At 31.8% G+C, this 17,436-nt stretch overlaps 3 protein-coding genes across 5 annotated transcripts; 1 reads left to right on the forward strand and 2 right to left on the reverse strand.

The window, feature by feature from the left end:
• Positions 1–1,110: 1,110 nt before the first annotated feature.
• Positions 1,111–4,657, forward strand: LOC119679020 (calreticulin). The gene is made up of 4 exons (XM_038091157.1): positions 1,111–1,542; positions 1,619–1,723; positions 1,878–2,350; positions 4,045–4,657. The coding sequence occupies exons 1-4, from the start codon at positions 1,458–1,460 to the stop codon at positions 4,597–4,599; spliced, it is 1,218 nt and encodes a 405-aa protein (XP_037947085.1). The 5' UTR covers positions 1,111–1,457; the 3' UTR covers positions 4,600–4,657.
• Positions 4,658–6,119: 1,462 nt separating this feature from the next.
• LOC119682845 (survival of motor neuron-related-splicing factor 30) lies at positions 6,120–15,948 on the reverse strand. 3 transcript variants are annotated; one of them, XM_038096368.1, is made up of 3 exons: positions 7,044–7,204; positions 6,573–6,988; positions 6,120–6,510 (listed from the first exon to the last, which is right to left on the reverse strand). In XM_038096368.1, the coding sequence occupies exons 1-3, from the start codon at positions 7,083–7,085 to the stop codon at positions 6,240–6,242; spliced, it is 729 nt and encodes a 242-aa protein (XP_037952296.1). In that variant the 5' UTR covers positions 7,086–7,204; the 3' UTR covers positions 6,120–6,239. The 3 variants fall into 3 exon arrangements, with proteins under 3 accessions (XP_037952296.1, XP_037952297.1, XP_037952295.1); XM_038096369.1 differs by lacking the exon at positions 7,044–7,204 and adding an exon at positions 15,797–15,948 and having other exon boundaries at positions 6,121–6,513; XM_038096367.1 differs by having other exon boundaries at positions 6,122–6,513; positions 7,044–7,199.
• Positions 15,949–16,162: 214 nt separating this feature from the next.
• On the reverse strand, positions 16,163–17,054 carry LOC119682846 (NADH dehydrogenase [ubiquinone] 1 beta subcomplex subunit 2, mitochondrial). The gene is made up of 3 exons (XM_038096370.1): positions 16,865–17,054; positions 16,691–16,814; positions 16,163–16,360 (listed from the first exon to the last, which is right to left on the reverse strand). The coding sequence occupies exons 1-3, from the start codon at positions 16,942–16,944 to the stop codon at positions 16,289–16,291; spliced, it is 276 nt and encodes a 91-aa protein (XP_037952298.1). The 5' UTR covers positions 16,945–17,054; the 3' UTR covers positions 16,163–16,288.
• Positions 17,055–17,436: the final 382 nt, after the last annotated feature.

The raw sequence follows: 17,436 nt of genomic DNA on the forward strand, positions 1-17,436 counted from the left end.
CGTGTAAGTATTTGAAAATAACTTCGCATTTATGTTGTTTGTGTTTTAATGTTATTTTATAATGTATGTACTCTGTCATAATTAAAATATTTAAACAAAATAAATATTTGAATGGTAAGAATTCACAACGTTCTTTTATTAATAAGTTAAATAAAGAAAAATAATTGGAAAAATAAAATATTATATACTGTGAAAATAATTTTATGATTGCGATTTTGAATATAGAACAATATAAGTTTTTTCCAATTTCAGTCGAACCCAGTCGAAAATATTGCTGTACTCCACACTCCATACATATGTCAAAGTTCACATTCTAGTCAATGACTTATTCAAAATATTTTCAGCATATGTATGAATTTGCGACAACGATGTAATAACATAGTACGTATTTTCATATTTAGTGTTTGCAATAACAAATCGATTTTCGGATTCACAAGAATCACCGTAAAATATATCTTGCTATCGCACAATGTTTAAACATTAATTTAGAAAAAGTCTTTTGTATTGCGAAATACTTCACCATCTGCGGCACCTAAGAATTTAAGTATATCAATATGAAACATAATATACATTCCGAAGCTATTTCCTTTTTTTTTTCTTTTAAATATTTTAAAATATGCTTCATCTGCGGCACCTAAGTATTTAAGTATATCACTATGGTACATAATATACATTCCAAAACTTTTTCTTTTTAAATATTTTAACTAACTTGAGATATTGACTTGTACATACGTGTATTCCATTGAAGCTGTAATCTTAATTTATGGAATGCATAAAGCTTCTTTTGAGTCAACCCAGAAAGGTGTACAATTTAATATTCCGAATAAATATCCTACTATTTGTTGAATGGAATAATACAATATTGAATCTACTTTTAATTTTTAAATATTTAAATAGTCTGGTAGCTTTTTAATTAAAATAAAATTTATTAGGATGAGTTTCTCTAGTTGTAGCCTTATTATTGGCTTAATTCAAACCAATCGTATGCATCCATCTGTATTTACGCTTAAAATTATATACATCTCTTTTCTTCAATAGCAAATTTCATAAGCAAAATAGATAACGTGAAACTATCTAGCAGCAAAAATAATGATGCCAATATTTTAAATTATTGCCTAACTTTCTTTCTTTCACTTTATATATACATTATTTATGAAAAACGCATTTTAAAGCATTGTTTATGGTATAAAAAAACAATGATTTTTTTTAGAAAATTATTAATTGATTAATGAGACGAAGAAAGATGTTTAGAACGTAATCATATCAACGAGGTGGCAACTATAGAATATTCATTTTGTTGCATGAAAAAACTTACTCATATTATTCCATAAAGTATTTTCCTGCTGCTGGCACTAGATAGTTGTTCGGTGTTTTGAGCGGAACCATTTTATAAGTTTTAATTATAATATAGTTACGAATATATACTATTTAAAGTAATAATACGACTTTTGGACAGAATGGCTTCCTGGTCTACGTATTTAGTCGTTCTTTTTTTGGCCGCTGTTAATGCTGAAATTTACTTAAATGAAAAATTTGACACCGGTAATTGATTAAAATGTTCAATAATGTTTTTATATCTTCTCATTAATTGTTTTTCTTAAATCTTGCGTATTCACAGATGCATGGGAAAATGATTGGGTGTACAGCAAGCATCCTGGAAAAGAATTTGGAAAATTTGTAAGAAGTTCTGGAAGTTTCTACAATAATAAAGAAGCCGATACCGGTAGGTTTTCAAGTTTAACTTTATTCATATTTTATTTTCGTTGTTCCTAAATGTTATATTCCTTTATCTAAATTTATTATTGATGTGCTAAATATATAACGCACCAAATAATATTTTATTATATTATCTATCGTTCGAAAATAACACGTTTTAGGTATTCAAACGTCACAGGATGCCAGATTTTATGCAATCTCGAAAAAATTTGAACCATTTTCAAATGAAGGCAAAACCTTAGTTATACAGTTTTCTGTAAAACATGAACAAAATATTGATTGTGGAGGCGGATACCTTAAAGTATTTGATTGTTCTTTAGATCAAAAAGACATGCATGGAGAGTCTCCATATGAAATTATGTTTGGACCTGATATATGTGGACCGGGAACTAAAAAAGTGCATGTTATATTTAGCTATAAAGGAAAAAATCATTTAATTAAAAAAGATATCAGATGCATGGACGACATTAATACCCATTTCTACACACTTATTGTAAAACCTGATAACACTTACGAAGTATTAATTGACGGTGATAAAACAGAATCTGGAAATTTGGAAGAAGACTGGGACTTCTTACCACCAAAAAAAATTAAGGATCCCAGCGCGAAAAAACCTGACGATTGGGATGATAAAGTGAGTAATATTTTTAATTTGACTTACTGTACTAAAATCGTCGCTGTCAATATGAGATTATATATATATATATATATATATAGACATTTGTTATATATAGTAATACATTTGTTATGAAGTCGACTTTCAGAGAAATAATTTTTTTTTTTTTGATTTTTAAGATTATTAATCTATACATAACATTTGAATAACACATTTTGGTGTATTTATTAAAAAATTAAATTTTTTGAAAACTTCTCAATTTAGAATAAAACTCTCAAAATTGTTAAACTATACTCCAATATATTTCCAACGTATCATAATCAGTTTATAGTTCTACTTCCTATAAGAAATTTAGACTAATAATGTAACAATTAAACTTCAAAAAAAATTTACTTGCACTGCATATACACAGGCCAGATATTAGCAATTTTTAGCAGACAAAACACATAAATATTTTGTTTACAGACAAAATTCAAAAATAATATACATATCCATTCGAACTTTTAGATCTTGCTTGGCTACCTGTAATAAAAGTGCAGCTCATGCTGCAGCTGTCAAACAATCTGTGCCGCTACTGATAAAAATACGATTAGAATGCAGTTTCACGACATGTCAGGCACAATCATAACTGTTTGTTTACAAGCCTTATATTCCTTCTTAAATAAATATATAGAAATATAAAAGAAGTATTATTTATATACTTATTTACACTTACTAAAATGATTACAGAGCCCATTACTCATATTTCAATAATATATTTAAAAAAAAATTTAAACAAAAGTTTAAGTTTAATTAAAGTAACATGCCGATATTATGGAAGATATACGTTTTTTTTTCTAAATTTTAATCATAAACAATTATATTTATATTACGTGAGTCATTTTTTGTTCAGTTCATTTTTCGCATTTATGTTTTCTTTTTAAAAATTCACTTTCATTTAATATTTTTCTCTTTCTACTTGATTCTTTGATAATATAAATTTATTTTATACAATTAAATATATATTTCTAAATATGCATACTTAATTTCATTTATAAAGTAATTAATCCCAAAATTAACAGCACAAAATTTTTGTTTATATTTTCGTCAAATATGAATGTGAAACCTGTAACGCTACAGAGATAGGGAATCTATATATTTTATAAATACACCTTTGGCAGCGTCAAAAGCTTTAGCTACACGATCAGTACGTAACTTTCATTTTCCGTATATATAACTTTGGCTGCATGATTAGACAGCTTCGACTTCAGCTACAGCTGCACCATTTTGTTTAGGCAGCAAGTCTGCTTTTCAGTATAAACGCTTAGTTACTTTTATATAAAAATCAGAAAAATGTAGTAATTTATCGAGTAAATTGTGGAGCTTACTGTGCACAATGCAAGTACCGAAACGAACCTTTTCTGTTAAAAGTAAAATATCAATATATTGCAAGCAGAAGCAAAAATGTTTGTTTACATTTGAGCCAAGAATATTGATGTAAAAACTTTTATTGCAACTTTTTCACAAATGCTAAAAAATATGTATTTTTTGTGAAGAATTAAGAGAATACTAAATATTCCCGTTAAAATCTTGCCACTGTAGGGGATTAATTTGATCCCCAAAAGTTCGAACAAGGATTAAATTAATTTGGCAGGGTATTTAAATAGAAATATAATACAATATTTTTGACATAAATAGTTTATTTAAAGTAATGTTTTTTTATCATTTTATAGGCCACGATACCTGATCCTGATGATAAAAAACCGGAGGACTGGGACAAACCAGAGCATATTGCTGATCCAGATGCAACTAAACCTGAAGATTGGGATGATGAGATGGATGGTGAGTGGGAACCACCAATGATTGATAACCCTGAATATAAAGGAGAATGGCATCCAAAAACACTTGATAATCCAAATTATAAAGGTGCCTGGGAGCATCCAGAAATTGATAATCCGGAATATATGCCCGATAATAATTTATATTTACGTAAAGAAATATGTATAGCTGGCTTTGATTTATGGCAAGTAAAGTCGGGAACTATTTTCGATAATGTTTTAATTACCGATGATGTTGACGCCGCAACAAAAATTGCAAGTTCCGTAAAATCAACCCAAACAGGTGAGAAGAAAATGAAAGAAGCTATGGACGAAGAACAAAGAAAAAAAGATGAAGAAGAATCTAAGGCAAATGAGGATAAAGAAGACAAAGATGATGAAGACGACGACAATGAAGATAAAGATTTTAAGTCAGATAATGATCAATCAAGTGAACATGATGAATTATAATTCTTCTAACATGAAGACAATAAAGTGAATGATGAAGATGAAAGTACTGTTTAAAGTATATTTAATTTTCTATTTTAATAACTAGAAGTTTACTTAAAGGTCATTGCTTACAATAAATTACCTATATTGTAAAAAATTAAGACTTAATAAAAGACTTAAAACTATTATAAAAATCCAATGCCTTTTCAGCAGATAGATTCGTTTATTTGAATGTAATTTTTTTATATTAGTTACTTTATATTTGGATCTATTAACCAAATATAATGTATAATGATTTTTACTATTTTATTTACTATACACCTATTGATAAGGAATATTAATCTAAGGTGATCAATTTGGGTTTATAAGACATCATGGCACACCGGAGTAATATCGAATACTTATAATATAAGCTTTTAAAAGTGAGAAGTTTTGTTCGGCTGTTTTCCTGAATATTTAACAGGCTTTTGATAGAGATGCTTCTATGTCAAAAATCAAGGAACGTTATCAAATCTTGCTTACAAAAAAAACTGTGGCTCATCTTTTCTACATTAAACAGCAGATTTACTCGTTTTCACTTACAGATAGGTAGCTTGTATACTGTGTCAGCTTATTTTGCTGCGATCAACAATTCTGCAGAGGTATCGAAAACTATTTTTTATGAGGAACGTGTCAATTGATTTCTTACAGCCAAAGAATATATTATATCAAGAATATTTTAAGATCTTTTTTGAGCTGAATGCCTCTTTTGTATTCTTTCACCATTAACTTGCAAAATGCAACTGTTAAAGTAGCTATTTTTGTTTGTACTGTTGTATATAAATGTATGAAAATAGCAAGGAAAAATAAATTATATTCAAACTAGTAGATTAATTATATTTTATATTTGCGTCAATATTTACTTATTAATAATTTTTTTGAAAAGTTTAAATTTTAAATATGATGCAAGAGTATATAATAATAAGACACCGTCGATGTTTTACCGAATACAGAAAAAATGATTAAATCTAATTCCATAGTAATTATGTATCAATATAGACCCAAGTACTGTTGTAATTTCACAAAAACAAATATACAAAAAACTATATGTTTTCCGAGCACATCTGAATCACTAAATTTTTCACACGTATTTAAAATTCATTGGATATTTTTAAAATACATCAATATTACACATAATTAATTTTTTTGTGCGCTCATCGTAGTCGGATTTTGATAAGTTTTGTTCTTAAATATTCGCGATGTGTTGTTATATGAAGCAGATAAAAAAAAATTATTCGTCACGGTACTTGTTCAAATTTTACAAAATTAGTGGGCAAATTGTTAAATAAACGATTTTTACTTTGCGATAAGGTTTCCGTTCTTGTAAGCTGTTCTCTGATGGAAACGCAAACAAATGAAGTCTAAACAAGTTATGATCACAAGTTTGGCAATAAATAAACGTTTCGTTTATTGTTTAAATAAACATAATATAAAACATTTACACTAATTGTATTAAAATTAATAATTTATTAAAAACTATTTTCAGTATATTTTGTATATAAACTTACTAAATTATCAATATTTCTTAAATTGTTGTATTGAAAATTATTATATACACTTTTAAGCATTCTAATTCGTTTTACAGACTAAAGAATTAAAAATATACGATGCTTTGGAGATAGTTATATGCCCTTGCGATATTTTTCACCAACAGTAAATTCCGTCATACCTTTTCCAGATACACCACAAGTACCAATACCAACGCGACCAGACACATTTTCTGGCGAAGCAAAGATACTTTTTGTTTTCATTCCAGGTTTTTTATAATTCTTTGTTGTAAAGTTAAGCCACTTATTTTTATCAGATTCTCTTTCTTCCTCAAGTTCCTTGAAACGAAGCAACTTCTTTTGTTTACGTTTTTTTAGGTACTCTTTTTGATTTGGCCTATGGCGTCTGCTAAATACATAATACATCTTTTGTTTAATTTTCATTAATAATTTTACAAAAATACTTACTTAGTTGATGGAAACACCTCATTACGATTTGTACGTTCGCGCAAGTCCTTTAGATTAGAAGTGGATCTATTTTGATATGCATCAAACACAACACTTACTTCTCCTTCAGCAGTAATACCATCAATAGTAGCATCATAAAATTGTCCATCTTCTGTCCATTTTGCTTGACATTTATCTCCAATTTTCCATACTTTTGACGGCAAAACTAATTTTTCAGCCTCCAATAATGCTGCTTCAATTTCATCATAGTAATTGGAGGTGGATGTTTTCAAAGATGGCTCTACATAAGATGATTTGCTTTGTTCATCAAGTTGCGTTTGAATTAGATCTCTGGTTAACTCAATAACTACCTCCAAATCATTTTTGAGTTTAAGTAATTCTTCATTATGTGGATCTGTAACTAAAGCTGCTTCCACCTACAAAGCAGAAAATTATCTCATCTATAAATTTGCACATTTTTTAACAACGAACCTGTTGCAATTGCAATTTATAATTTTTTAAATCATCTGCCATAATATATATATGATATGAACCAAAGAAGATATTCTCTGATATGAACTATTTTAATGTACACACACTTAACTTTTTAGTTTAACTAATTAGAGTTACCAAACTTTTTGACACATATATTATTATTTAATGTAAGTTTACATACTACGACTTACATGACAGTGTGTTTGATGAATCAGAATTTTCAATTGTACAATAATACATTATCGTTTCAAGTTCTCATTTTGACAATTGTTACATTTTTAAATATATTAATGATTTATTGAATGGAAACGTCGTTATGGTAACCTATTTTGTTATTTATAAATATATATTAAAAAGTTGTTTTTTAAAATATTAAATAAACAACAAAAATGCATATTATTTATAGAATTTTGAAAAGTCTTTCGATTGATATATAAACACTTGATCTCTGATGCGTATTTTTCAAATCATACGAAAAAAAAAAATTAGCAAATGATTTTTTCAAAAATTTTTTTTTAGAAAAATTTAGAAATGGTACCAATTTGCATACAAATACTTCTAATACAGAATTAATTAAGGCACTAAAGAAAACAAAAGAAGAGTAGTACAATTATGTAAAATTAAAATTCAAAGTCAATCATCTAAATTCAGTAAATTTCAAGTTTTATACAAAATTTCAACTTCTATAGTATAGAAAATATGCTCAAGAAACAGAATAAATCATAATATCATATCAGTATAATATATCATTATTATATTATATATTATATTATATAATCATATCATATTATATATTATATAATATATCATTATATATCATTTTCAAATTATACCATTTCAATATTGCAACTCCAATATTAAATATTTATGAAAAACTTGAACTAGCAACATATTATTTTATAAATCTGTTATTTCGCCATTTTTGTACCAAAAACTTATCGATAACGCATTAAATTCAGCACTATATTCAGGAAAAGAAATTAAATGAATTCAACTTTCAGTCAAAGTTCGAAGTTTGTTGTGCCTATTTTTATATGACAAAATTGACATTGGTTGCTGGTTTTGCGCTCTAAGTCGATTTTTACTTGCAAAGTACGTAATGTAAACCCCGTATAAGGAAGTGATTTATTACAACTTTTACCATGTTTCCACTGCAGCTACATGAATTTATGATGATCAACTTAAAGCATTGACAGACGGGAGCTGAATTATCATTAAGGGGCTAAATTATAATTTATTTGCTCATTCAGCAGTTTTAAATGATCATTTATGGTCTTTAAATGACCGAATTTAACCCAATTTATTCGTCATTTAGGTTTTTAGAAATGGTAATGCTGCATATGCAAGTGAACCGAAATAAAAAATGGAACAATATTCAAGCTATTTGGTTGTCAAAATGTAAGTACTCGTTCTATTTTTACATATTTCATATTTTTTTTATATATTTTATATTTATTTAAAGCAAATTTCTTTAATTTTTCTTTCTTATCCATTTTGAATTTAAAATTCTCTTGCTTTTTCAATAACAAAAAACATAGAGCAACTTCTTAATTATAATTTATACCGTCTGTCAGGGTATTTTTAAAATGATTATTTAAGGCTGCTTAATGACAATTTAGTGCGCTCGTCTGTCAGTGCTATAAGACTTGGCACTTTTCATTGGCATAATATTATATTTACACTATCTTATTTAGGCACTTGTTTATTTATATTAATGAGGAAACGTTCACATTATAATGAGCTCATGTATGCAGCTGATAGAAATTTTAAAAACTTTACTTTATAATACACAAAGGAATTAAATGTATAATTGATATATTAAATCATTTATATACATTTTATGTATTAATTACATATTCAATTAATAACAACAAAGATTTTATTAAAGGGGGGATGGGATTAAACATACAAGGTAAAGTGCCTGATTGCATTTAAAATGGTAAATGCCAGCGCGATCCTTGTCACTGTTCTCTTTAAGTTGACACACAGCCTCCACGTGGCCCCTCTGGATAGCTACAATCATCCGTGTGTAGTGAACGAATTTGTGCAGAGAAATCCACCTCAGGGATATATGAGGTTATGCGTCGGGCTTGGAACCCACCATATAAAAACAACATTCAATGCAAACGAAGAGGCAGCCTCGGATAAGGAAATGATCTACTGATGACGACAAACGCAAACGTATTAAGGAACATGATTTAAAAATATGCACCTGAAATGTCCGAACTCTTTACAGAGAAGGTGCATCTATACAGCTGGTTAATGTCCTCAAGAAATATAAGGCTGACATTACCGCCCTCCAGGAAATGCGATGGACGTGACAAGGATGCTCTAAACGAGAACATTGTGATATCTACTACAGCTGCCATGCAACAAAGCACGAATTTGGAGTCGGATTTGCGGTAACCCGAAAGTTGAGAAATTTGATCTCAACATTTACGCCAATAAACGAAAGGCTCGCAAAAATACACATCAAGGTAAAATTTTTCTTTTCACTCTAATTTATGCGCATGCCCCGACAGAAGATAAAGATGGCGATATCAAGGAAATTTTCTATGAAGAGCTTGAACAAGCATATGAACGCTGACCCCATCATGCCATCAAAATCGTTGTAGGAGACTTCAACTCAAAGGTGGGTAAAGAAGGAATTTTTGATGCTACTGTCGAAAAGTTCAGCCTTCAGACGAAAGTTTCTGTTAATGAAAGAAGGCTGATTGATTTTGCCGCGGCTAGGAACATAGTAGTTATTAATACCAGATTCCAGCATCTTAACATACATAAGGCAACATGGCTGTCACCTGATCAAAATACAAGATCTCAAATTGATCATGTTGTGATAGACGGAAGGATGTTTCCAGTGTCTTGGATGTACGTACTATCCGAGGAGCCAACATCGACTCGGATAATTATCTTGTTGCAGCCAAGATTATGTGCGATGAAAAAGGTACGTGAACAAGCACAGCGAAAGCTAGACGTCGAAAAGTTGCAATCACAACAAACAGCTAATGACTTCGCTACTCGACTCTCTCAGTATCTGGAAAATTCATCTGAAGAAGCCGATATATGAGCGCAATGGAACCACATCTCCAACTCTATGCGTACCGCAGCAGAAGAGGTGGTCGGCTATAACAGTTGACAAAGAAACAGCTGGTACGACCAAAAGTGTCGCAACGCCACCGCAGAGAAAGACGCAGCATATCAAGCCACCATGCGTTCAGTTGCGACGCGAGCTGCTATAGAACGATATCAGCAAACGAGAAGGGAATAGAAACGTCTTTTCAGGTGAAAAAAGAAGGAAACAGAAAGAGCTTGAGAAACTGGGCGAAGAAGGTGATCACGAATTTTCAATCGTTGACGATGAAATAATCATCCCGCCTCCCGATCAGAATGAAGTTAACACAGCTATAACGCGGCATAAATACAACAAAGCTGCAGGTGCCGATGGTTTACCGGCTGAGCTGTTTAAAGCTGGCGACGAAGAGCTATCAAAATGCATGCTACAATTAATTCACAATATTTGGTCGGATGAATGCATGCTTAACAATTTGAATTTAAGTGTGCTTTGCCCAATCTACAAGAAAGATCCTGAAAACTGCGCCAACTACCGCGAGATCAGTCTTTTCAATATCGCATATAAGGTTCTGTCAAACGTACTGTAAGGCAATAACTCGAATTTTAGGTTTTGTTTAGTATACATAATGTTTATTTAATATAGTTGATGTTGTGTTTATGTGTGGTTTTGTGATGTGCGTGTGCGTGTGTGTCTGCGTTAAAAAGTTGATGTTGCTACGGCGGTACGATGTAGACGACTGACTGACTTGAGATTTGTTACTTGACATTTATTGAGCTGTCATCACAAATCTGCTCTGCACGCATGGTTGCATTTATTAATGGCTTTTCACGTACTATGTGAAAGATTGAAGCCAATCGTCAACCAACTGATTGAACGTTATTAGTGTGGCTTCAGACCTGGCAAATCCACCCTAGACCAGATATTCACAGTGCGTCAAATCCTGAAGAAGACTCAAGAAAAACAAATCGATACACACCACCTATTTGTCGACTTCAAAGCTGTTTTTGACACTACGACTAGAAGCACACTCTATGCCGCTATGTCTGAATTTGGTATCCCAGCAAAATTTTTATGGCTATGTAAAATGACTTTTAACAACACCACCGGCTCTGTTAGACTCGGGAAGAACCTCTTCGAGCCGTTTGATACTAAACGAAGTTTCAGACAGGATGACTTCTTATCTTGTTACTACTTTAACCTAATGTCGGAAACGATAATTCGAGCAGCAGATTTAAACCGCACTGGCACAATATTCTACAATAGTGTAATGCTGCTTGCATATTCCAACGATGTTGATATCATTGGCCAGAATACCCTCTCCATCAGTGTTTCATTTTCGAACTTAAAAAAACAAGTAAACAAATGGGTCTTGTTGTAAATGAGGACAAAACAAAGTACTTTCTGTTAACAAACAAATATCCTAAGCGTCTTGGGACCTACGTCACTGTTGACAATTATAAGTTCAAAGTTGTGTAAGACTTTGTTCATTTAAGAAACAGCTTAAACACCAAAAATGATGTCAGCTTAGAGATTCAACGAATCTTCGGGCTAAGTAAGCAATTGAGAAATAAAGCTCTATAAATCTCTCATCATGTCTGTCCTGCTGTATGGTGTAGAAGCTTGGAGAATTACCAACAGTGATGAGAAGGCTTTAAGAGCATTCGAGAGAAAAATTCTTCGGAAGATCTATGGTCCCTTGGCGACGAGTATCGAATTAGATGGAACGAGCTGTATGAGCTATACTGCGACATTGACATAGTTATGCGTATAAGAATTCAGCGGCTTCGCTGGCTTGGTCATGTCGTGCGAATGGAAAAAGTGCTCCGGCTGGAAAGGTGTTTGATTCAGTACCCGCAGGTGGAAAACGCGGTAGAGGACGTCCGCATCTTCGGTGGAAGGACCAGGTGACCAACGATTTTGCGCTCGGTACTACCAACTGGAGTCAGAAAGCAACTAATCGGGCTGATGGGCCCGATTAGTTTCCTAACATAATAAATAAATTAATTAATTAATAAATTCTGAATACTTATAGCTCCCATCACCTATTCAATTTTCCCAAGATTTGTAGGGACCATGCACAACAAACAATAACAGATCAATTTTGAATTGATGAGAATCAAATTGTTGCATAACCTCCACACGTTTGTAACCTGAGTACTCGTAATTAACTAAAAATGTGTGACCGCAGGATTTCATATTTTGATTTTTTTTCTGCCACTAGCAAATATTTGTTTAATTTTTTGTAACTATATTGAAGATTCCACTCGAGCACTACTGTTCATGTGGGTTCAAGCCGCTTCAACATCTATGCTATTTGAAACTTCTTCCAATTAAATGTTGAAGATTTTTATTATACTATGAGAAGTGATGATGGAAAAAATGGAAGCATTACTATGATTATTAAAAGCAACAATGATGTAGTGCGACCTATTAGATCTGTTGTTCTATCTCTAGAGAGTTTTCAGGATAATTTAATATCTCTTGATTTATATCGTATGTAGGTACTTAACTGGTTTCCTGTCAATCACACTGCTATCGTTAAGCGGTGTAAGCGACAGCTTAAATTTTTGGTTACGGCTCAAATGTGTTTTCTGTATTAGTTAAGCTATTCGAATTAATTCAAGCAATGCCAAATCGATATCTTAATATCTGTCTGTTTAACCGAATATGTTATAGCTCTATCCTTTCATATCACTTTTTAACAGCTGAAAAATTTCATAAATTTTCCACAATGCGTACTGTAACCGTGTCCATGTAATATCACTTTAATTTCAAGCTCTCATTTATCGGTGAGCTAAACATACCACAGAAAGCAGTCTCTCGTGAGTATGACACATTTTTCCAAACCTTCAAATGATAGGACTATTGTACAATGTAGAAATTTGTGAAATTTCTTTCTTAATCAATATTTTTCAATAACAACAAACATACGTTGCCAAGAAAACCATAGAAGGCAAGTAATTTGGCCGTTACAGTCTCCTTAAACTGAGAAACACATTTTGTGACTGTTTAACGGAAGTGACTAACTTACGGCAGAGAAAGTTAGTTTGATTCTTTTACTGGCAAAAAATTGATCGTGCAGTCCATGTGCTGCACCCTGGGCAACGCAAAATGATATTATTTACTCCCCGGACGGGGTCCCTCTTAAGGGCTCCAGTGTAATTTGGCAACAACCGCTTCGTCCTCGGGCTCCGACTTGATCAGTTCTCTGATTGATTGCCCTAGGCTAGTGGCTACAGGTTTCTGAACCTAGCTGTCTTCTGACAATGTAGCACTGGGCTAATACCCGCGTCTGAATGGTTTCACGGTATGTCTGTATCTGTCACCATCCTGTTAAAACCCTGACATATTTCAAAGTACGTTATGCATCCGTCACCATTAAGTCGGCGATTTAGGTTCGGTTGAAGCTTGGCTACCGATTAGCACCGGTCTGGCTGAGCACTTGTTCTCATAAGGACCTGTGCCAACCCTCATATGGCTTTCCTACATTTGCATAGATAACCATGGGATCTTGTCTTAGCCTTTTCTTATACTTACAGGTTTTAGATAGCAAGTACCCTTATAGAATTAATAGCGAAAAAAACATAAACAAAATACCCAACCCTTTATAGAGATGCTCAAGCCTTATTAGGCAAGCATCTAAAAATTGTCTAGACCCCATTCTAAGATGGACTAGAAAAGAATCGTTGGGCACCTCGGCATCTGTACCAGGTGGTAACGTCGCACTTTACCGTGACCTCTCACCTAGCTCTCGTGACGCTGGCTGGTACCAGAGCGCCTCCTCTCCAAAGTTTGGCTTCCTTCGGAGCTCACTTCGCCTAACGAAATCCTTCCCCAAGGCAAACAATAACGATCTTCCACCCACGACTGGAAAGTTGAGCGACCTCAGAGATGACTTCAGTCCTCATAGTTCTTAACGAAAAATCACTCCCTCCCTTTTAGCGGGCAATAGTGCCATCAACTTCAGGTCGGTCACCCTGAGGGTATACAAAAGTGACTCTCAAGTCGCTCGGCAGCAACCTTCAGGGGTTACTTTTCAGAATTGGCCTCTGAAGACAGAGTCGTGTTTTTATACACAAAACAATACAAAAACAAAAACTGAAAATACATTTTGTATGAAAACACAAAAACAACTACCTTAGATGGAAAATGTATTTTATATTATGTCTTAAAAAATAAAGGTTATTCTTGATTTTTATATTTTTAAGGCAAAAATAACAGTTATTTATGTGTTTTAAAATAAAAATCAGATCGAGTTATTTGTGCATAAAAAATAAAAAGCACATGATAATAATTATTTTTGCAAATATAATATAAAGCTAATTTAATTATTTTTTTTTGTGTTTTATTTTAAAATGTGAATGATAGCAATTATAAGGTATTTCCTGTTTTTTTTAATGATAACTGTTACGGCCTCTGCATAGCAATCCATTATGCTGTAAAATGCGTTCTTTGCAATCAAATCCTCGAAGAAACTATTTCAATCTTCTCGGATACCCAAGCTGCCATTAAATAGCTGACAGGCACTTTAGCCACATCAATCATAACAAAACTGCTGTGCTTCCTTTAATGATCTAGCTAGGCACGTTAAAACCCAACTCATTGAAGTTTATGGTCATAGGGATATTTTGGACAATTGCAGGGCGGATGAGCTTGCCAAAACAGGCTCTTCTCTTCTCCCCGATATTCACTTCTCAGTTAGTTGCGTTCCACTTGCAACAGTATATCTGGCAATTAAACAAAAATATCTAAGCATAGCCAAGTAACACTGGGCTGACGAACCCTGCTGTCTTTAGATTGACTTGATCTAATTTGGACAAAAATTGTACTAGACAGTTACTTCAACGAAGACGGAACCTTCTCAACACTACGGTATCGGTGCTGTTTAATAGGGAGGCACATTATGAGATTAAGTCATTTCTATTATGACCTTTGTAACGGTTGTAGCTCTAAAGACGAGGAAGAACCTGTGTTTCTTCTTATGCGTCAATGGCCATCTTTAGTTAGGAGAATATGAAAAAACTTGAGGTTATTTTTCTTACCGATCTATCTGACCTGTCATCTTGCAATATTAGAGACTTAGCTAGATTCATAGAATTGTCAAGTTGATTTACCTTCACCTAATGGAGGAGTCGTTGCTTTTTTCGGTGTTAGTTGTATTTATTGTAACGTTCGTGAAATAACATCGGGAATAAGTTGACATCGGGTACAGAATTCTAATTGGTGATGTTTATGTAGAACATGCCTTCCTGAAACTTAGTTGACATAATCACAAGATGCCTATACTAAGGATCTCTATGATACGAAACAAACTCAAACTACAGAACAACGCATGATTTACCTTCATGCGATGGTAATTCTTAGTTTTACGAACCAAACATGTCTAAACGGAGAAATTTGAATACAGATTTATTTTAATAAAAATATTTCCATATCCCTAAGCTTAACGTGAACTTAAGCTCCCACATCAATACAAGGTGTCTATACAATGAGAGTAGACTTTACCGCATCGTTCAGTGAATTAATATCTAGCACTGTGCGAATAGAAAGAAATACCATATACAATAAGTTGCTTGAGGGTTGGTTAGGGCAAGACCGCTGCAATGAATATGTGACTTCAAAGAAGGTATGTACAGAGGAATCAAGTTTAGAGAAGTTGCAGAAAAATCCGACGTACCTGGAATTGAGCTTTTTGCATGTCTCATTAACAAAAACACCAAAAACTGGTGGTTAGCGTTAGTTAAGTAATCCTTTTTGCAATAAAACTGTATATCTTCTTGATGTTTTCTGTCTCCTAAAGACCTGCTTTAGAATTTAGACCAGCCCAAATGTAATAACAGTAAAGTTTTCACGTGTAAAGAATGAAGTGGTACTCGAGAACCCCGAAATCTAAAACAGTTTTAATATCCATAAATTTGTTTAACATAGTTACCTCTTTAACTATATTAACTTTGTTTTTATACTTACTTAAATGCTGAACATAAAATTTGTGTCAATAGTACCAGGTTAATATTATTTTGACAAATAATTTAAACTACATAAATTTCATTTCCAATAATCAGTTATTATCTTTCAATATATGCCGGTATATTATTGAAATATTTTGTAATGAATAAAGATTAAAATTTTTTTTATTTCACCATTGAACCTTTTATTTACTTCGTTTGAACTAAGATTCATCAGCTGGAATTCCCAATTCTGCATTCGTCCATTGGGATGTGTCAGGATAAGGAAACTCTCCCTGTAAATAAAAATTTATTATTTTTAAAAATTGCTAGTAAAACATTAAGGTAAAATGAAATTATATTACTAAAGAAAAAAATTAATAACACTAAAAACTGTGTTATATATATTAATCTTCACTAATTTATTTATACTAATTTAATAAGTTTAAGTAATTTTATATGTTTTTCGCAGCCTTTCTAAGATAATAGTTAACGTATTTCATGCATTTATCAATTTAACCTTTCACTGCATTAGGTTCTAAATTTTTCAAAAACTGAGAATCTATCTCTCATTAAGGGTATAGAAATAACCAAGTATTTAGATAAATATATGCAATAACACGTACAGTTATATGTTCATGCTCGTGCCATAAATGCCAAAGTATCCACCACCACATAGCAGCACCAGCTACTTCAGCACCAATTATAGTAGACCTTCCCGGAGGGTCCGGAGCACGTCGGTAATAAGCTCTAAGAATAAACTATTAAAATTATACGAATTGCGTAATAACTTTACTTACGCATGACTTTTCCTAATACTATGTATATTTACATATCTGCTACTTGGTTTCAACAATGTCAAGATTTTGCGATAAAACATAATGTCTATCCGTTACAAACCGCTAGCTGAATCCAATTTAAAATAACATTCAATATTTTATAAATTTTTTAAAATAAATACATTAATCGCATCGTTGCTAAACGAAATGAGCAGTAACTGGAACACTAGGGGTGTTCATGACGAGTTACTTTTTCTCATCATATTGCTGTATTGGCCTTGAGTTAAATTGGTGATTGAAATTTGTTTTTCTACATTTTTCTCACATTTTAATAAAAAATATTAAATTAATTATAAAAATTTTTCTATTCCTTTTCTGCATAAATACGATCAAAATATATTTCTTTTCTAGTTATTAAGAATTCTAGCAGACATCAAAAAGCAACAAAATGAATTTTTAAAAAGTCACAAATTCACTCTTATTAAAACAAATTTTTATTTATATAGATTTATGAATACTCTTAAATATATGTAAGTAAAAATTATATATAACTTAATAATTATTAAATTATATGAATTTAATTAAAATAATAA

This window comes from Teleopsis dalmanni, chromosome 2 (genome assembly GCF_002237135.1).
Source record: "Teleopsis dalmanni isolate 2A chromosome 2, ASM223713v2, whole genome shotgun sequence".
Taxonomy (NCBI): domain Eukaryota; kingdom Metazoa; phylum Arthropoda; class Insecta; order Diptera; family Diopsidae; genus Teleopsis; species Teleopsis dalmanni.